The sequence below is a fragment of the Lepisosteus oculatus genome, chromosome 13, assembly GCF_040954835.1.
Source record: "Lepisosteus oculatus isolate fLepOcu1 chromosome 13, fLepOcu1.hap2, whole genome shotgun sequence".
Taxonomy (NCBI): domain Eukaryota; kingdom Metazoa; phylum Chordata; class Actinopteri; order Semionotiformes; family Lepisosteidae; genus Lepisosteus; species Lepisosteus oculatus.
The window spans coordinates 7029225-7051507 of NC_090708.1; the positions used below are offsets into that span (position 1 = coordinate 7029225).

General features: G+C 38.0%; 1 protein-coding gene across 2 annotated transcripts; it reads right to left on the minus strand.

The window, feature by feature from the left end:
• Positions 1-804: 804 nt before the first annotated feature.
• sgpp2 (sphingosine-1-phosphate phosphatase 2) lies at positions 805-21268 on the minus strand. 2 transcript variants are annotated; one of them, XM_015361008.2, is made up of 5 exons: positions 20859-21268; positions 17494-17652; positions 9643-9822; positions 2437-2526; positions 805-2141 (listed from the first exon to the last, which is right to left on the minus strand). In XM_015361008.2, the coding sequence occupies exons 1-5, from the start codon at positions 21135-21137 to the stop codon at positions 1596-1598; spliced, it is 1254 nt and encodes a 417-aa protein (XP_015216494.2). In that variant the 5' UTR covers positions 21138-21268; the 3' UTR covers positions 805-1595. The 2 variants fall into 2 exon arrangements, with proteins under 2 accessions (XP_015216494.2, XP_015216495.2); XM_015361009.2 differs by lacking the exon at positions 2437-2526.
• Between the last annotated feature and the right edge of the window lie 1015 nt (positions 21269-22283).

The window sequence follows — 22283 nt, forward strand, 5'->3', positions numbered from 1 at the left end:
AATACCTTGAATCCACTGTGACTGTCAACCATGAGCACTGTGCTCCCTGGCACAATTAATTATGAGAATATTATTAGAAATAATTATGGCCACACTGTGATGCGTAGCAGCCGTAGTGGAGTCAGCCTCAGTGAGTAGGCTTCTCATTTTCCCCCACTATTAAGGGGGAACTTTAGGGAAGCCACACTGTGAAAACGAGGACCGTGGGATTAACATCATTCCTCTTTCAAAAAGTGCTGTGAGGTTTTTAATCAAGTAGCAAGGACTTCAGACCCCCTGTCAGCATACTGGGGCAGTGGTTTCACAATTCTGGCCCAGAAAGGGCAGTATCCCCCATTGGTCGATCAATGCCATTGGCAGTAGCAGAAGTTAGGTATTCCTTTATAGGTCTCTCATCCCATTATAGAAAAGGCCCCACCAGAGTTGAAAAAACAATGTTGTTTTCTCACCCTCACATACTGTGTATGTGTCTATGTGGCCCCAGTTTCCCCAGTTAACTTCTACAGAGCTAAGTTCCTTTTGAAATAAAACCTTTTTCCTGTGAAATAACATTTCATATATGAGGATGTGCAACAGATTTTCCTTAGAAGTTTTTCTATGGCTCTTTTAATTTTTGTCCTTTTTTCATTAAGAGCTTTCTTGGGGGAAAAAAAATAATCTTTCTGAACCTGGAACGTATTGGATGAGTTATTTCTTTGACAGGCTAAAAGAGCCAGAGTACCATACAAGGCACTAACAGTTAATAAATACAGCGTGAGCATAATTATCCTTACAAACACAATAAGGAGAGCAGAAACGACTGCATTCAGTCTTCATGTAGAGAATTACTTTATTATTACTGGAAAAAATAGCAAAAAACAATGTATTAGGATTGATGTGGCACAAACATTTGTTACTTGAAAATATCAAAATTTTAAATTACAAGCTAATAGCAGTGCAATGGATACATATTTTTCATGGACAATTAAAGGTAAAATGAGCACATTTTCCACAATGCTGAATCTCCGTGGCGGTGATCATAATAGTTCATATTTTCAAGTATTTTGTAATATACACAAAAAAATCCCTATTATAATAAATATAATACCTTCAAGTCTAATAGAGAACAACTGAAATACTTGCTTGTACTGAACACCTGGAGGCTTGCCTGAGATCATTGTACATCCCTGTGATCCTGCACTACAGCAGGGTGTAGATCACCCTAGTAAGGTGTTTCTGTAGATGACATGTAACCTCTTTTCATACTTAATTATATTTAATCAAATATATATTTTCATATTTATCCACTCGCATTCATTACAACAAGTGCATTATATCAAAATATTAGAACATAAGCACAAAACGTATATTTTAATGATTTGCAATATTAAAACCTGAGATATAAACATATTAAATTGTGGCTATTCATAGCCTTTCTGACCAAGAAGTAGTCTGCTCAGACCGATAACAGAAATTAAGGTAAGTTAAACATAATCGTCCTCCACCTATTACCCAAAGTTTATTGCATTAAATGTATCTGTAAAACCAAAGGAAGGCAAAACTCACAGAAACGGTGTGGTATAAAATTGCTTCTTTCAAATATTTTTCAGCTCATTTTAAAATAACCCTAGGAAGATGAAAGCTTTATGGACTAGGACAGTATTAGTGAAGCCAATGGCAAAATAGGTCACAAACTTGCTTGGCACTTCAATTTCTACCCTCTGCCTGGCCTCTGCATCTTTGGTTGACACCTTCAACCAAAAACAAAGCACGCGGAGGCTGAGGCTTTTCACAACCTGCCGGGTGATCACAAGAGACAGAATTCCAACCAGGAAACGGGCGAAGCTGTACACAGCCATATCAAGTGTTGGAGCTGGGATAGGGATTGGAAAGCCTCCTTCTGGCTCATATGTTTCCCCCAGCTGGTAGTTGGCCCAGTAGCCCACAGAGCAGCCTGCGCCAGCCCCGAGGATGATGGTGGTGTCCCCCCTGGTGGTGCTGTAGTGGTCTAGCCGAGGGTAGAAGTAAGACAGGAGGAAAGGAAGCACAACTGCAACGATGGGGGAGAGGGGGCTGGTCAGCTGCAGGTGGTCAAAGGTATCCCAGAGGGGGAAGGTCACTGTCATCAGAACAGCACTGATTAACGCTCCGCAGACCACATCCTGAAAAACAGATATCAGCTGCTTTCATCGAATCGGCAGATTCCTGGTAAAAATCACCATCGATCGATGAATCAATGCAAAAGGTGAAGCTATTTCCTGAGTCATGAATGACATGCGATCACCCCCCAAAAGAAGCTTTAGGTAGGATCGACATTATCAGCGAGAAATGTGTAAAATAAGTAATAAAATGCTAGTTTTGATTGTCACAGTCTCCAATTAGAAGTGAATTTTATGTGACAATCAAGACAGAAAAGCTGAAAAAACAGAGCTTTCTGAACGAGCATGTGTGACTCACCAGTACTGTGTGCATGCCAGTATAGAGTCTGCTGAGACACACCAGAGTGGACAGAAGGCTAGCTGCCATCAGTCCAAGCTCAAATGGATACTGATAATGAGAGAAGAGATTATACTTTAACACTGATGTTCATTGGCCATGTGTGCATTAGCATACTAATACATTAAAACCTTTGCATCTAATTTTTTGCTATTAGAATTACTGTCCATCATGATCTATAAGCTCATCTTATTCACTTAAAATGTAGCAAACAGTCTACCCATTGTTGAAAATAAGGATGTTCAAAATATACAACCCTCTTCGTGATCATAACTAACAAAAATATGAGAAATATATTGTCAAATGAAAAATGTCTGCCAGACACACAATTCCATACTATACTGACTACCTTCCTTAAGCAACTTCAAACTGCTTTTGTTTCTCAAGACTGGCAAAACAGGAGCTATGAGCAGTATGGTGTTAATTCTTAAGCTTCAAATCACGTTTTATTTTAAAATATCCTTTGTTTCAGAGGGTACATGTGAAAGCTTTAATACACTCTGAGATGAAGGTAATGACTGTGGTGAATAACCAAAGAAAGAAGGTTTAATTCTCAGACATATCATCTCTAGATAATTTTACTAATTTTAGACTCTGGAGCTATAGTCATAAGCAATTTCCCATTGTGTGGAACCTGGTGGCTAAAATTGCTTATAGATAGCAGCGGAATAAAAGGATACATGTTTTATTAAGAAAAAATCTACTTAAAGTAGCATCCACATTCTTGCACTGACAAAAAGAATACTGTCCCCTCATTGCTTTTATTCAAGTCAGTCTTCCTAAACCTCATATGCCTAATTCCTGGAAAATGCTCTTTTAAATGCTATTTAAAAGTGAAATAGCACACGGTCTAACGCTCAAAGGGTCTAAGAACACAACAAAAATGATACACTGTTCAAAAGCAGGTTCATCTCTTTATAAAGAATAGTGTACTATCCATTTAATCATCAACTCATCACCCTAGTTTTGAATTTCACTTGAGTTTCAGTGTACAGTAAATGGCTGCAGACATGATGGGTGTTAAATGCTTTGGGTCACACAGGTCTGCCAAGTTTTTGCTGAATTCACTTGTATTTCCAAAAGAAATCTTGGAGCAAGTCATGGATTATCTCCCATGGGAATACAGACTTCATCATCTCTCCACCTGTTCTACAAAACCAACATCAATACCTGCGCTGTGGGCTGTCTCTGTGCTACAAAAGAAAATGCAGACCACATAGTTACAGTGTGCCACCGCCCAGCGATCCCAAAAGCTCCATCATATTTCTACAGGAAATATGGGCTAAACTGGGGGCAGCTTTAATTAGCTGAGTGTTTAATGGCGAATGGACATAAAAGCTCAACTTTATAGTCTCAGTGAGGGCGTCTAGACAGCCAACACCAGCAGGAGCACCATGGTAAAGTACAATCCTTATTCACAAGTGGGGCTGAGGAAAAGATGCACTTGTGTGGCTGTCTGCTTCTCTCCAAGCAGGGATGCAGACAAGGTTTGTAGCAAAGAGGTGTCTTTCAATAATTAATTCACCACTATTTGCCTCTACTCTTCTCTCCATTAAGAACTAGGAACACTAAAATTATGTTTTGCACTCATCCTACCGACTCCTAATTGTTGTACCTCAGAGACCACTCCTGCATTGTTGTTTTTAATCTCTTATTAAAAATAATATGTTTATACAATATCAACTAATACCCAGTCTGCCCTTTAACTTATTATCTGCCCACACCATACTCCTTTGTGGTTGGATTTTTATAGACCAAGTGTTTAAAAGTGAGCCTGTATATATATTCTTTTACTCCCAATGCTGCTGAATGGAATGCTATTCATGCACCCTAATGAACAGAATTGAATCAAAGAGATGCACAGCTGAAAGCACAATTATTCTTCAAGTAAGGATGACTCTGTGCGTGGCAGACTGAATGAGTATTCTGACCTTTCACCTCTGGGACCTTTACTTAAATCAAGCCTTCAGAAACGCATAATACAGGGAAACTTGCAAAAAGAGTCCCAGCTACCACGACTACAACAGTACTTAAAGGACCAATATTAAAACAGAGAGGAAGAAACAGAAAACCTCCATCAATACAGTCTGTACAATGTATTTCTAAAGCTAATGTGCTGAAGACACTTAATCAAGACTGGAGTGGTGATTTTCTGCTGTTTACTAAGAGCCAGCTGCTACTATTCATGTTATAATTATGCTTTACAAGTTTTAACTGCTGATTTGGAGAGCTTATATAGTTTCCTCCTGAAACTTAAATAAAAAGATAATTCATTATGCCTTCCGTGACAAAAAAAAAGAATATTTATGAATGTATGTCTTCAATTGACTGTTAAATCACATTAGGCTTTAATGAGTTTAATATTTAGAGATAATATTTTGACAATTATAAGAGAATGCCATTTTATGTCTTATAAAGACATAGGATTTGCACATTGTATACATCCTAGCCAGTGCACATCAGTTAATGCTGTGCTTTGCTTTTATCAAGACATTTTAGAGAGAGAGACTCAACATAAAAAAGGTGAACGAGATTAGGAGTGATATGTAGCATCATGGTGTTTAAGATTATCAAAGGATATTTAAAAAAGCTCAGTTTTAGACCCTAATCAAAAAGATGAATATCAGTTCACTTAGAGGAAGGATAACCTTTAAAACCAGTGTGCTGCTCTAGTGGACCAGTAGGTGGTGATCTCTGACTAGAATTTTCAAAACAATGCTTTGGTATGGTGATCAGAGACTTTCCAGTGCTTTTGGAAGTATTGGCCTGTGGATGAGATGTTTACCACAAGTCCTGACCATTCGGTCTTTAAAGACCCCACAGCCCATGTTGAAAGTGTGGTGGTGTTAACACTGCTGCCCTGGTATCTAGCCTGCCTAAAATTTCCCCTTAATTTTTTGTTGAGGAAATTTTTCTCTTCTCTAGCCAATCTCCCTTATAGTAGGGCTGCTGGTGCATAATGAATCACTAGGTGTTGTGCGATGACATAGAAGATTTTCCAATTCCTTGGGCAGAATCTACTGTATATATGCAAGGAATTATTAACCTCTTTAATGACCTACTGCGTGATGGGGATGTTCGGTGCTGGTTCGTATCCCGTGGCCGACAGAGGAATCCTACTCCATCGGGCCCCTGAGCAAGGCCCTTAACCCCAACTGCTCCAGGGGTGCCAGCCAGGGGCTGACCCTGCGCTCTGACCCCCAAGCTTCTCTCCCTGTCTGTGTGTTTAATGTTTAATGAGCAAGTTGGGTATGCAAAAAAAGACAAATTCCTAATACAAGAACTTGTATATGGCCAATAAAGTCATCTTGTAAAGCAGGAAAAAGTTTTACCAGATGACTTGTGTGTTTCATTCCGTAATGGTGTTGAACACCGAGAGTATCAGAGGTGAACTATCTTCTAAGAAAAAAAACAGTGAGAGTAACACAAGTTTTAAATGCCAATGCAACTGAAAACTTGTCCAATTTTTATGAATGTTAAGAGGATGTACTGGACGTTGAAAAACATTTATCATAGACAAGACACACACAAAGGAAGTGTCGAATTACTCGAACTCTTTGTTTTAGTCAGATCTGCAGGAGCATCACTGTCTGGCCCACAGCTGCCTTGGGAATCAATTTCTACTGAAGTGGCGTCACCAGCGAAAGCATGAAATGCAGTATTCCTGGAATTCTCTGTAATGCAGATCGATACAAGCTTCAAACGGAAAAAATCAATTCACCTCTTGAAATGTCTTTGTTAATTAATATTTTAGGCTAATTTAAGACATTTGTCATCTAACATATAAAGGTGATTTCTCTGTCAGCACAGCTCCCCTCTGGGAATTAAAGAAGATATTGGTGCTGTGTAGTTTCTGGCTATATCATCGTCATCATCAATAATAATAATAATAATAATAATGTTGTTATTGTTAATAGTCTACACAGAATGCCTCCATCTGACAATCAATACTTTTTATTTACTTTATATTTGGACCCCTGTCCTTCCCAAATTATAGTATCTCTTTTCCAGTTTCATCTCACTCACTAACACCCAGAGTACTATATTAAAACGGGGCCTGAGGAATCCTTTTCATCTCCTCTCTTTCATTCCATTTCCTCCTTGTGTGACAAAAACCCAAACCCAATAACACCTTCAAACCACATCTGCACAGGAAAAGATAGAATCATAAAATCATCAAATGTCCAAGAAGAAAGCATTATTCTGTAGGATGCTTTCATGGTTCCTTTGTGATTAAACTAACTTTTTTTCTCCCCACACAACACAGTGCACGTTTATGAGTTAATCTGTGATATTTATCAACCGAGATAAAAAAAACTGGGGATTGTAAAGTTTTATAAGCTATAGAAATTTTAGACAGTGAGATGATCATAGGGGTCACACAGTGTTCTCTAGAGCTACAGCGGTAGTTCTTTAGAATATAATCACACTCTAAATGCCAGTTCTCCTGGAGACTTCAATACCAGTTCTCCTAGCTTTTCACAGAGCAGCAGCGCTACTGAAGTCTGCTCCACAAGAAAGGGGAAGCAACCTCACAGCAGCTCCTTAAAGTAAAGCAGAGATTTTTTTCAAGCAAACCGCGCCGCCATAGCCAAGGCTGAATGTGAACAAAGGGAATTTCAGCCACAATTTCACTATCAGGTCGAAGCCCACAGCACTGTACCCAAAGAAAATAAAACTTCAACCAGAATTGGGGTTTCCTTGGCAAGGAATCTAGCAGCTGGTTCCAGTGCTGAATTCTGTTTTCACTTTAATAAAACAATAATTTGTTTAGTTTAAAAATCTATTTTTCTGTTTTGCAAGAAATAACTCAATACACTGTAGTCTTATCATTTTATCTTCTTTTTGACTAGTTGTATTTATAGACGTTGATGAATCAAACATCTAAACTAATACAACACTTTTTACCGTGCTATAATTCACAATGTTGACTGTACTGAACTAACAATGGAATAATATCATTCGCTTACACCACAGACAGCTACATACCTGAACACAAAACACATGCCAGCAGTTGTTCATGCTTCATTACATCTGCAACCACATTGTGTTTAATCAATATACTTAAAAAATAGTTTCATAAATCAACAGAACTAGATGTATATGAGAAATATGTTTAGGCATTAAGTGTAAGAATGCCTACAGATTCAGGAAATAACAAGAGTCAACAGTGTCTCTTGAGGGGACAAACAAAAAACAAAAAGCAGTGACACTTTAAGACTGATGGCCCACAGGATAACACTTTCATTGATCTGGCCTTTTGTTTCAATAACATCTAAGCAGGACCTGCACAATAGATACCCACAGAACATTTACATTTTAAGGCAGACAAAAGCTGGTATGTGTTAGTGTGAAACAGCTTGGTATGCTTTAGGGTTAAGTAGACATAATGTAAATTAATGCCTGTGCATTGCTGTTTATTAATGTCGAATTATAGTAAGGGCTGAGACAGCAACCTTCAATAATGTGATGAAGCCATGAGCAGCACCAAGTGGAAAATTATTTTGGAAGACTAGATGGAGTTTAAGTAACTCTGAGCTTATAAAGTTGTGGGAATCTCAGTAATCTCGTTTTTTTTTTCCATTTCTGTTGACATTTCAGAAATCTTATTATTTCTCCTCATTTCCTGTTTAGACTGTATTCTCCAGTCTCCAATTGAATTGTGTCATCAGTACCATATTAGCCCTTACTAGGTTTAGCAATACAATACACACTCTGTAGTCTGCCTTAATTTTCATTCAAGTTCCAAACACTATCTGTGGACTGGCATCTCATCCAGGCTGAAGCCCTGCCTTATGATCCCAGAATAGGCTCCGGATTTCGGCAACTCTTACCAAGAAGAAGAGGTTTTCTGACAGTGCACGGCGGGATGGACATTATCTTTGTTATATCAAAGAGACTGATGAAAATTCAAAACAGAATGCAGGATGTTTTTGCATTCCAGCAAGACCAATTCCAAATGTTATTTTTGGCAACTCTGGCAAGTGTGTAAGCAAAACAGAAAACAGTGCAGCAGCTGCATCTCTATTAGCGGGTGATGAAAAGTTGTCCAAAGTAAACAAAGTGGTTGGTTTCAGGTGTTTAAGTTGCTTTAGATGTTTTTTCGAACACAGTGATTTATAAGGTTAAACAGTAATCATAGATGTAATAATACCTTTTAAGCGGTACATCTTAACAACATAACGTAAATTCATATTTAGAAATGCAGCAGCTGTTACAAGCCAGCTCCTTACTCACATGGCTCGTACCCAGTCACAGGGTGGGAACAGAATCACCTGGGTGACACGCAAACACAGACTGCTGAATAACGTTCACACTGTATAAAATGTGAAAGTCAATAAAGCTGTAAAGCAAAGCAAGCTGTGGTGGAAAAAGAATCTTAAAAACAAACGTCAATCAAAAGGATTTTTTTAATAAAGTGTCATTAAAGTCCTTTAAAAAACAACAACAATGCAAAATCCTCAGCCTAAACATTCAATTAATAAAATGATTCCATGAATCAATAATCAACTACAAACCTAAATAAGGAAAAAATGATTTGCAATGTTACGTATGAGACTTTAAAGTAAATGGTATTTAAAAGGCTCACTGAGAGCAAAAGCACTGAAAATAAGTGTGTAGTTTCAGCACCCACCACTAACAGCCGTCTCCCCTTCACATTCTAAGCGAAATTGATGACTTTCAGCCACCATTTACTTTGCAAATAAAGTACATGAATAAATGTATGTAACTGGTTTTATCCGTTTGGGTGTGGAACCTATTGGCATGCATTCTTGTGGGAAATCAGTTTTGAATTCACTTGTTTTCGAGGCCTAAATTTTAACTACCAAACTCTCACCTAAAGGACAGAACAGCACAGTGTCCCTAGTCGCAACTCTGGGGTGCCTGGCTTCTGAAAAGTCAGTTTCGGGGGGTAAGAGGGTAGAGATGCCACCTACTGCTCCACCAACATCATGAAGAGCAGCAGCCTTGTTTTTCTTACAGGTCTGCTATCCCACGCCTTACGCAGCGTCAAAGATCTGATGAGATCAGGTGAGAAGGTGGTAACACTGATTCAAGTAAAGAGACATCACAGAGGTGCAGTGAAGTCGAAAGGCGTTTCCCCCAGCTGATGCAGCAGCTCTGTACACACCCCGTGCTGAAGGCTCCTGTGAAAGTCCTTCTTACCTGGTACCTGTCCTTGGTGCTGAGGAGGAGGGTGAAGAAGATCGAGGTGGCAGCCATTGCATGTGTTGAAGGCATCCCATACTCGGCGTCCACCCTGGTCTCCAGCTTCACGACGGGTGGGGAGTATGGACGTGGCCATTTCAGGACATCCTTGGAGACCTGGCCGATGTACATGACTACCTAGGAACACCAAACCAGTTTTCATCACTGAACATTAACAATCGAAATGTCATGTGGTTTATAGCCTTACTGCCTTGAAAAAGACTTGATACTGATGTCATTCGTATTTGGTTAAAAATACAGGCTTATGAATAATAAAATAGCCATCTTTATTTGTAGCAACATTTCTGGTCTTTCTGACTTCAGCTGTGTCTTATACTTATTGACTGCAATTAGCGATATGTTTAAAATATTCATGGGTATTAACTTGTTTTTTGTTGTCTCAATGTAAATGTTTTGTATATATGTGTTATAATAATAATAATAATAATAATAATAACATATTTGTATCACAATTTAAGAGTTGTGTGTTCGTACATGAGAGTGTCCAAGCAGAGTAGAGATTACAATATACATAAAATATTAACGGACAGCTCACACTGGGAAAAATTGTCATTAGAAACATCTAAAATGAAAAATATTTTACCGCAAATTATAATACATTCAAATAGATTAAAAAATGATCTTTGAAATATAACAAAACATTGGTGAAACATTGTTGTGTTATTAGTTTTTTACATGACTATTATATTAATGTATACTCTAATGGGGTAAACACTAATCATCCTTGTGATAAGTATGCTTTATTTCTGTTGTGTTTGCAAACCAACAGAAAAGCTTTAAAAGACAAATGTTACAGAGAAAACTGATGCATTTCCAGTTACTATAAATAAATAATAAGGGTCTGCAATGAATGAATACTGTGCAAAGTTTGCAGTTTGGCCAGGACTTGCTTTAAAACTCGGAGACCAAAGCTTTTAAAGGTATATTTTAAGCTTTCATGTTATATTTAATTAATCACTGCTCTAAATAGGGAATCGATTCCGGCTGTCACCATTTACCCTTTCTGGATAAAAGAAAATCTGAAAAAAACACTTTCCAAGCCATATACATCATTAAATCAACTATAAAATAACTACTTACTCCTGTAATATATTTTAAAGGAGCACTATCTTTCGATTTTGACAAAGCGAAAAACATCCCCTTTCATCAAAGCTGTGACAACCTAAAAACACACAAATTTAAAGAAACTGCATTCCTTCATCTTTTTGGGGGTATTATACTTTTAATATTTGTTAGACGTTTTCAGAGAACACCCCCTTATTTAATATAGTTTCATCTAGTGGAATCTAATTTTCAAGTAGGAAGATTTTATAAACAGTAATACCGTCATCTAAGAACAAACTAATGTTTTTTTATGTTTATTAAAACGCATATTTAGAGTATACAAACTACAATGAAAGCCAGTGTCCATTATCCCTACTCTAGCTTTCACTGTAAATCAGTTCAAAGGAACTTAACCGAAGCAGAGTGGCTTATCAGCAGTGGTTACACTTTTGGCATTATACCCTAACAAGAAAGCTTGCATCTACCATTGCTTGATCCTGCCTTCAGCATATCTCCGACCTTTCTGTGACTGACTGTCCTCTGCTGGAAACCACATTTACAGCAAACACAGAGCTGAAAGAGACAGCTTTATTCCACTCATGTTGAAGTCACCACACAATTTCAGTTTGCTCAAAAAAGGACAGGTTAGGAGGCCATGCATCAGGATGAAGAGAATTTAGTTTCCACAGGGCAAGTGTTCATGCTGGGGGGGTTCAATTAAAAACAGATAAGTTATGAAGATTGAGTAAGACAAGACTATAGTTTAATGTCTGACAAAAACAGACTGCACCCTCAGGCTACACTAAAATAGCTGGCTCAGGAGACAACAGATCTGCCTCCAGAGGAACCAGCAGAGCTACCAGAGCCAAAGTACTAGAGGACTTCTCCATATAAACCTAAAGATGGGGGCAGAAGACACACAGAAAATCAATGACAGTAAGTCATTTAGTGCCCTTATTTAGGAGATGTCTGAAAACCTAAATGTGTTTGGGTGTGTCTGAATCCTGGAACAGGCAGTCATTTTATTTTTAAGCTTTGCATAATAGTCAGGTTCAGAACCCCCTCTTTCCATGCAGAAACAAATCTTTTAGTACTGTGTGCAAGTCCTCCTCTCACTTTGGAATGAATCACCCACAGCCATTACCATCTGCGGGGCTGTTTCTGTACAAGCCAATAACAGATTAGAAAGCAATATAATTTGAATAAAACCAATGTTTTCTTAAGATTGAGAACTCTCCATTCCTCTAACCATCTTTAATCCCAGAACATTCCAATGAGAAACAATTGGACCTTTCAAATTAAGTAAATCTATGTGGATCTGATTTCAAATGGATATATATATATAAACGCAATTTAGCAAAAGCAAAATGCCATTAAAACCAGATCACTAATGGTCTCCTTCTGCGAGCAATGAAAGTTATGGCCCAGATATTTAAGCCTACTGTATGCTTCTCTTTCTCTTAATGGACAAATTTAGCATGGAAGGGAAAAAGAGCCTCGAGACTAGACAAGTGTCACTTTCCTCCTCTCGCGGCATGTGATCCAGAGCTAGTCATCCTCTCTCCCAATCCGGCAACCGCACTGCTTTGCAGAAACAGTGACAGAGCTTGTTTGCGTTTTGCCATGCATTTAAGACATACATAGACATACCCACCTCGCATAACATCATGAATACACAAAAGGGGGTACTGTTAGTCTGCACAAAGCTTGGCTTTGTTTGAATTCCTGATTCCAAAGAGAAGCTCCGAATTCTAATAGTAACTAAGCAACCAAGAGTTTGAGATCACGATGATTAGGTCTTTACTGACTTCGTTTTTTGTTTCTTTTTCAATATTTAACCCTGGGTCTGTAGCATACTGTATGTAAACTCATAGTCTCCTTGGCATGGAGAAAAAGAACTATTTTTGAACAGTGTGTTTATCAACGAGTAATATTTTGTCACAGTTCAGCCTACTTGCTATTGTTCGTGAAAACATATTTGGAAAAACTATGATAACTTGTTTTTAACTCATTTACTTGTGCACCTACAAAGCAGTGGTTAGAGCTAAAGGCAACAATGGAAATTATTAGAGGTCCAACAAGCTCCTAAGGAGACAAAATCGGATCTGAATGGTTCGTTTCTGGAATGTATTTAAAAAATCTGTACATTTTCTAGAATGTTTATCGTCCTCTGACAAGATCTGTGTTTTTAAAAAAAAGCTCGCTCTGCCTCTATCTTGAGCTTGTCAGCAATGTGTGAGGTGTTCGAAAGGCAAGAGACCACCCATGTGTTAATTGCTCCTCAAAAATTAATGAAAACTTCATAGAACTAAATTATTTTGAGGTTTCTACTGCAATTTTATCAGCTCAGTACTCCCCTTGTTTCTCGGTAAGGTCAAATATTCTTCCTGATCCTCTGAACATCTCTCATGGAACCACATAAAGATCACCCAGAGACGTTTGTTCCCAGTTTTGGTTCTCTTCCCGACCACTGTTATTCCCTTCAGTCCACAAGTAGGAAAAATAAATGTCATCCTCCCCCAAAGAACCAGAATGATTTCTCTACATTTTGAACTCCTGACCTCTGTGTCCAAGGGTTCTACTTCTAAGCAGGAAAATAAAGCTACCACACCATTTAGATTACTTAAGATCTGTATTCATTTATCATACATACTCTAAAGGAGAACCTTATGTCTAGCCTCGTAAATACCTGTGGAAAATCAAATTAGAAGTGGTGGTACTTTAAAAAATGTCTGAAACCAGTGTCGAAATCCCTTAGACATCGCTAGCAGAGAGTACGCCACAGGTTAAACTATCCTAAAAGGAGAAACAGCTTTTACAGTGATGTCGGCCCTTATATTTTCTTTTATTTGTGTTTGCTTAGGACAGTTTCAAAGGAACACTCAAACCCTTATATGCTGGAGGAAAAAAAAGAACTGTCTTGCTTAAAATATCTACAGATTGAGTTTTATGCTTCAAATGACCACAGATTAAGCGCATTGTCTCTTCTCAGCAGGGTATTTCCTATAATACTTCACCACTGATCAGATCAATGGGGGGGAATCAACAGAATCGGGCCTTAAGTCCTGACAAGTTAAAGCAAAAACACACTGAACAATCTAGTCATTTCACATAATCTGATCAGAGAAGTTGAACCACTGTGTGTTATTGCTTTCATGTTTCAGACTAAGAAAAGTGGAAAAGAATGGAAAGCACAGAGGTAAATTGTCTACACGGAGAAATGTGTCAGGAAAAAGGGTCAAAGACTAGAGTAACACCTTATGCAGTGCAGCTTGATCCAGTTAGATGTCTCTATTTACTACTTGGAAACATCTGCATGATCTAAAGATGACTGCACACACTAGCATTTTCATATTTGTCCAAACACTTCTATCTCAACATCTCTTTTGGTTTCTATTTTATTATTAGCATGATCCCACTGGCTACTGTGTTAAAAAAAAACAGGACCAGAAAAGTCAGCGACATCATAACTGGAAAATGTTGCAGACAATTACAATTACTGTTTGATTTTGTAGAAGTCATCTTGCTCTTTTTAACACTTCAGGCATGAAAATCAGTGGTCAGAGGACTGGAACTGATACATCTCACTCTAAACTGCAGCCAGCTAACACCACAAAAAAATGTCTATGCCAAATTAACATTTCCTTTTCATCTCTTCCTATTTTTCCGATATGCCTTTTTTGTAAGCTGTACATGCCAATTCTGTTGGCTTCTAGAAAAAGAATCCATCAATGGAGCAATTTGTTTTTAAGAAGCCCAGCTGTAAAAAAAAAAAACACTGACAATAACAAAATCCATTCATATGACTGTTCTTTGGTGTCACGTGTAAATTATGTGAAAGAAGTTAATCTTTTCTGAAGAGAAGTATTATACTTAAAAATGGCCATGTGATGAGATAACCAGCTTCTTGTTTGTGTAGAAGGCATTCGCCACTGACAGTAATGCTGCTGGTGACATTTTGTTTTCTAAGGCTAACAGCACAGTAACTAAGAAAAGGAAATTAAGCAGCACTCACTAGAGTCACATGAAGAAAAACAAAGGGGACCAATGCATTTTCTACTTCAACATCTTAGCCACAGGGCTCTTCCTATAATTGTTACAGTGGACTAGTTAGTTTCTGCTCTGCAGCTACTGAAAAGAAATTAAGATAAAATCATTATGAAGATAAGCGTGCAATGACATCCACTGAAAATACTTTTGCCCTCTCCTTGTGCAATTGTTGTGAGAGGGATTTCTTGAAGGCTTAGCGTCAGCAGGCTTTCCAAACAATTTTGGAACGTTAGAAACCATGGGCTTTCAATTTTGGGACTTCTTGGTTTCTTTTTAAAGCAGATACCCAGGCTAGCTCCTAATAATTGTCCACATACGTTACATCTTCAATTCACAACAGCTAGCAAATAGATTCCTACATTTGGAAAAAAAACTGCTGTGCATTTTGGACACGAGTTCCCCAGGGGCAGTTACAAGTATGGCTAATATTTCTTTGTCTTATGACAACAACAAGGCAATCAAATAATTTATCAAAGAAACTAGGCCCTGCAACTACTCTCTATTCCTGGTAAACTTCAAATCACAGGGAAATGGGGTTTTTGAAGCACTTGTAGATGACAGTTGAGTATGAGTCATCATATTCTCAAAGGGAATCATTTGAAATATCAGTAACTTTCACATCACCGTAATTTAATCAATGCTTGTCCCAAACAAAATAATCTGCCATTAGCGTATATGTGTGTACAGATGTCTACATTCCATACACTGTACATGGTTACTACAGTAAACTCTCGAAGATATCCCAAACACACTTTAAATTACATTGTCTAAATACTAGACAAATGGTAATTAGAAGATTTCTTAGAGTGTTACAAAAAATTTTGAAAAGCCCCAAATTTCCCCCAAATTGTCATTCTTTTAAGTACTGAAAACGTGCATGATTTCTTCGTTTCCAGTTATGTCGACTTTGAAGATACAGGACTACAATCTTTCTTGCGCTGTTTATCAAAGCAGCCTTCAGGAGTTAATTCACTTAAAAGTTAAGATATATCATTGAGCTTTCACAACCACCACTTCTAAGTAAGTCTTCAGTCTAAGACTGAAATCACACATGATGGATTCCCTTTGAAAATTCTAGTAAAATCAAATCATTTCTGTCCCGATTTTGAAAATATGCGCTTGAGAGTAACGACAGAAGGCATGTTTCTCCACATAAGATTGCGTGTTTAGAACAAGGTTATCATCGCAGATCCCTTGTGATCTTTCAAGAAACAGCTGGGTGAAATCCAACAAAGGAAGCAAGTCCCACCCAGTGGCCTGAGCTGATTTTGAACCTTTCTTATGCTCTTCTTTCAATTATGGATATGAAAGAAGAATTAAACTTGAATTAAAATATTACCTGGCTTGTCAACGTGCTGCTGGCAATTCTTGTGGACTAACTCGGGTTGCCAGGATATTTCATTAAAAAAAGTTTTCCAAATTGTTATTTATATTTTAAAGAATTAAACCCATTAGTCAATTTTGGACAGGGGATGATGACAAATAAATATATTCAACATTTATTTTCAGGAAACACTGACCTGTAAATAGGGAACTCATTATTAGCATGTAGATGTTTCATTAATAATTTTGATATGCTGAATTAAACTTCATAATAAAATAATGATTTTCTTCCCTTTTAAAGACTGCACTTCCATTAATAAAATTTCTGCAGGTTCTTTGTTAGTAGTCTCTAATTCTTCATATTTATAACAACCCTTTTCAAAAATGTTTTAGTAACTGTTTCAGAGATTAAAGGCAGCTGTTAAAAATGGTTAGAAAGGATATTGCAGGCTACCCTGGGTTTTCTTATCAGTTTACCAATAAACCAGGTACAAATAAGGGAATAATAATCCTTAGCTCCGTAACTTTCAATACATCTCAAACATTTATGATCGTTTCATACTGTAAATGTTCTTAAATGTCTTAAATACATTTTACTCAGAATCAAATTCTATCAAGAGCCATTTTTAACATGTTCCTCCCTTCATTTTTTAATCTGACTTTCTATACCCAATGATACTCGTTGTACAAATAATTTCAGCACATGCCTTCCACTATTAAAGCAAGGTAGGAAGGTTCATTGGCTGAAAATCATGTATATCTGAAGAAATGTAAATAGAAAAAAGCAGACGTAAGCTAAACAAACCAAAAAAAACATTCTGACAATCCAAGATAAGAACGAGCCCAAAAAACTGAAGAGGATACTTGGGCATACATATTCTTCTTCTGAAGACATACATCAAGACCTGAAATGAAACTTTAATATAAATCACATGGAGGTGTAATAGCTTCCTAAAAATGGAAATGATACCAGAACTCCTCAGGGTACATAGGCTAGCCACATGATATCAATATGCTTGTACACTCTAAAGGGACTTATTTAAAATATAACTGCAAGATAATTTTCTTGTGGAGAGCAATATTTCACCAGAAACACTTATTACTTCAGCAGAAACTTTAATGACACCGAAGATGTGTGTTGTATAGTGATATGTACTATACTGAAGAAGATCTCTGTCAGGATGATGAACTTGTTTAATTATCTTGAAGGTGCAGTTCCACTGCGAAAGAGCCTGATGCCTCTATACCGCTACAAAGCACCAGTTATATTTTCATAATGCCTCTACCCGAGGCCCACTCCTGGCCAGCTAATGTGGGCTTCACTGTTCACAGTGAAGAGTGCACAGGTGTCAATAAATGAAACGTACTTACTGCCCACATATTGACCAGTCTCCGGCACAAGAAGGGGTCAAGGTTCCAGTGGGTACAAGGCAGAAAGGAGATGTAGAAAACTTCTTGGCCAAGTGCAGCACCAACGCGAAACAAGTAATAAAGGAAATAGTTCTTCACAACATACTTTGGTCTTGAATTCTGCCAAGGAAGAAACAGATTATACACTGAAACAGGTTGAATACCAAATAAGACACATGGCAAAATGTACAGATTGATTTTAATAGACAACCTCCACAATAAAACAATGATGCATTCCACACAATGAAGAGTGAGAATAATAGCATCAAAAACTTTTTAAAAATAGGCTTATTCACTGATTTCATATAAAAAATTGTAGCTGTGCATTTTGAACTCCTTCTTTTTGTTTGTGGAATATATGAGGAGAGTGATTTAAGGCTGTACTGTTGAGAAAAAACAAGCAGCTGAGACCCATTGACACAGGAGGAAAATTGTTCAATTGTTCACAAGAAACTCCTGACTATATGCAAGAAACACAAGGGTTTGAAATAAATCTTTCAACGGGTTACAGTTTACAATACTTAACAAACCGACATTCCCCAGCAAATGAATACTGACAGCACATGAATTATTGGAATATAATTCAGCAAGAACAAAAGTGAACACCCTATTTTAATCAACTAATGATGAGATCCTCAGCTCCATTTGTACCCTAGTGTGTATGCATATCACACGCAGTGGACAGCATGATTCCAACTGCAGTGAACGTCTGGAGGGTTCAGGGGAAGAATATGTTTCATCTGTCATGGGAACCAGGCTCAAGGAGCGCGTGTTAGGCAAATGCACGTGCTGACAAGGTTTGGAAATCCAGGAAAACTAACATCACTCATGTTAACGTGTCGGGATTACAAATGGTTTCCCGTGTTGTAAAGTGCACCTGATAACGAATACGTGCTTCCAACTGAGAGGAGGACAGTGGGAGAGCTTGGTTCTGTCCTTGGGCAGAGCAAGAAGGTTGTGCCACACAGCAATGCGCTGGTGGCAACTTTGGATTTCCAGAATAAATGAGAGCATTCTCCGAAAAAACAAAATGTTGCGCTCTGCCAAAAACGGGACAGATCTCGAGCAGTTTCTGGATGGAAAAAGAAAAGGGAATGCCTCTGGAGCTGTTCTCTTCAGTCCTTGATTTGAATCAACTGGACACCCATGGGAGGAAATGAAGTGTCGTCATTGAGGTCAGCATGTCACTCGCAAGAACTCACTGAAAACCCTGATTAAAGGCGTATGGGATGAAAACAGAACCTTATGTTTGCATTAAATTTGTTGACAGTGTGCTTCAGAACAGCCAAGCGGTGATTCAGTCATGTGGCAGATATGCTCAATTTTAGAGCAATCATGCACAGTATTTGCAGATGTAAAGATCTACTAGAATAGTTTCTCTTAGCTCCTCAAAAGCACAATAGCATTCAGATCTCCCCCCTATATTAAAAAGGTAAATTGAGATGGTTTTAAATCTGTGTGTGGTGCCATACTCCATTTAAAATTCTTATTTTTAATATTACAACTAACCTTTGTGACAAACATCTTTGCTAATTTGTTGGTGTTGTATGAAGTATATTGCACTCTGAATGCCCTATTCATAAACTGCACCCAAATTTACAAAGATGCTGCTGCTTAAGTTGGTGTGTGTCAATCAAAATATAGCAGACTAATGAATCTGAATTTGTCAGAAATGCTAAAACATACATCAATTGGTATATATACTAATGTTATACTTTTAGATATTGTTTCTTACAGCACAGTTACAGCAGTTCTTTCACATTAATGTGGAGACCCTATTGAAATGGGCTGCAGTTACCCTAAAGTCATTCCATAAATACGGTATGTGCTTACATTAAACAAAGACAAAATATATTTCTATTAAAACTGAAGCAATACGTTTCAGATTGTCCTTCAGCATGTTTAGGTCCACATCAAGACAAATCAGGGGGTGGTTTGCTCATAAGGTATTTTTAACAGCTTCCATCTTTCCCCAAGGAATGAATTTACACTTGCCCTACAAGTGAAAACACAAGTGTTTTTCTTGTGTGGGAGCACTGATGAAATAGTGTTACACCCCAAACTGTTCAGCATGTTCACACTAAAGAATGTATCAGCTACATCTAACCCACATTCAGAACAAATCTGTGCTTTTCTGAGTCATCCTCTTGTTGAAAACCTCCATCTTACATAACAATCCCTTTTTATGCTTCTGTGGGCTCAGTTGGTAATCACATAATTGAGTGAACAGGGTGCCCTGCCTAATTAAGGAGTGACATTAATTTGAAATTCCCCATGGGTAAAAATTGGCAACATGAGGATGATAAAGCACCGGTATCTTATGATAGATTAATATTTGGGACTTGAAGGTACAGAACCCCCCCTCCCCTCACAAAAAAAATAATAATCAAATGATACAAAATCACTAACAACTCAGCTCATTTTTTGTTGCTGACTGCCTGACATCAGCACTGTAAAAACATATTCTGATTTCAGTCTTAGACTCAACTTCAGTCACTGAACATCAAAACACTTTGCAAAAGAAATACTGAGGAATTAGGAAGAGAAAAACATTGAATAAGCACACATCAGGAGGGTGGAGGCAGCTTCTGTCTTACAGCTAAAAAGCAGCGTGACCTGGTTTTCTGTTAACTCCAAATCACTGTCGCTGAAGAAAATGCTGCTGTAATTTTGTAACAGCAGCTGTGCTTAGGAGTACACACGAAATTTAAAAAGTCTGCATTTGTGAACAAATTACTCTATTTTTACAGCCATTCCAGCACTCTTGAACAGCAAAGAGGATATTGTACTGTTCAGCAGAAACATTAAAAGGTAGCCTTCCGCTATGTCTTTTCTTAAGAACAAGCAGCAGATTAAAACACCGGGTACTGGTTTAATTTCTGGATTTGACGCTATTTTGTTGTAAAATGTGAAAAAAAGGTCCAATATATCTTACAGATTTAGATGACCCTCACTTAAGAGGCCACCGGAAACTCCAGGGCACATTCTAGCAGACTTGATATTTATAGCCTGTTTAACCTCCTTCTTATTACTGGACAAATCACTGGGAGCCTTTTACATAGTCGCGCGTATCGTAAGACACTATTCACAGCAACTTCTGGCAGGACTTTAAAGTCCAGACCGACCATAAAGGGTTAAGCGCATATACGTGTAGCAAAAAAGCCATTCCCCGCCAGAAAGCTGATAAACCTGAAGAGTTGGTTTGATTACATCATTAAAAAGTAGGGTATAGGTAGAAAGAAAGATGTCAGGTGCGCATCTTGTTTTTAGAACAGAGAAGACTGTGAGATGTTCTGTTAGACAAGTTGAAAGAAATCCATACCTACCTTTACCAAATATCCATTGACCTGCGATGTGTAATTTGAATTCCTGTCATGGTTTTCCGAAGCGGTGCTTTCGTGCCGCAAATCTCGGTCTCTCCAGCTATTCGATCCCAAGCCATCTTTACCTGTGTTCTCTGGGGCTGCATTATGATTCGTTTTATTGTATCTGTACGGATCAGTACGAGAAATGGGCTCCCCTCCGTCAATGGCGAACAGACCGCAGCTGTTTTGAAAACTTGCAACTAAGCCTGAATCCTGCAGTCGTCTTGTGGTTTTTATCATTATGAATTTAGTGTAAACGCAATAAATCCTCTTCACCTTGGCGTTTGGAATATTTGTGTTTTAGTTTCCTCCGGCCGAGTCTAACACTGAAATCTGTGCGAGGTGTGTACACAGGTAGGAGGTTAAACAGGTGTTTAGCTCCAAAGCCTGCGCGGTCCTACAGCCCTACCCTTTCACAGGTTGCTCTGGTCTTCCTGCAGTGTTTAACCAAGAAGTTGTTACCTTTTTTTTTTGTTTCCAGTCCAATCTGGGGATAGCTAGTGCCTTCAACTTCGACAGTGCTGAATTTCCCGAACTCAGAATTCGTAAGCACGTCTGTTGTTTCGATCCAATGAGCATATCAACCCGTTTTTTTACGAGAAACACGGAGATAAAAATCTATACACTCTCACAGCCATATTTTTGTTGTCCTGTCTTAGACGTTCATCTTATATTTCGGCTGATATTTTCCCCTTTATATTGAAGGAAAAATATACATTATTACTGCTCATACTTGTCCATTCTAGTTAAGGTAAAAATACTAATAAAAACATATTTCATTTTTTTTTATACAGCATATTTTCAGCTACTTTTAGAAACAGTTCACTGTGTAATCGCTTCATCTTTCATATACATTTCAGTTTATCGATATAATACATATTTCCATATGCGCAAAATCTAGTAATGGGTGTCCGAAACGTATATTTATCATTTGTACGTTAACATTCACGTAATTATTTGTTGGGGAAATATTAATCTCTTTTCTTTCAAGAGTGGTAATGAGGAGTTAAGCGAGTATTACTGTATGTCTTAATTACATTTCAATATGACTTTAATTCAGTTAAGAAATGAATGCCGAGAAAAAACATCAGACCCCAGTGCTGCAGGGCAGCAATGCTAACCACTGCATTACTGTGCCTCCCTCTGCCTGGACCAGCATCAATGCCCAAGTATATCGACCAGGGACCCTATTCTTCAGAATGTGCCACCCCTTGGTAGAGATGTTTAATGCGGCTCCTGACAATCTGCACATTAAAGATGCAGTGATTTCTGTTTGTTAGAACAGGACTGTGAACACATGTGTCCCAACTTCCACATTGGACTAGTACAATCTGGTTTACCTGTTTCCCCTGCAATCAGTTGGTTCAGTAATTTCTCACTCCTCTG

Coding starts and splice junctions, on each gene's coding strand:
- sgpp2 (XM_015361008.2), bottom strand. CDS start 21,137: ATGATAAAAACCACAAGACGACTGCAGGATTCAGGCTTAGTTGCAAGT. Junction 17,653..20,858: donor TCAATGGATATTTGGTAAAG/GTAGGTATGGAT, acceptor CTTCCTTGGCAG/AATTCAAGACCAAAGTATGT. Junction 9,823..17,493: donor GACTGGTCAATATGTGGGCA/GTAAGTACGTTT, acceptor TGGTGTTCCTAG/GTAGTCATGTACATCGGCCA.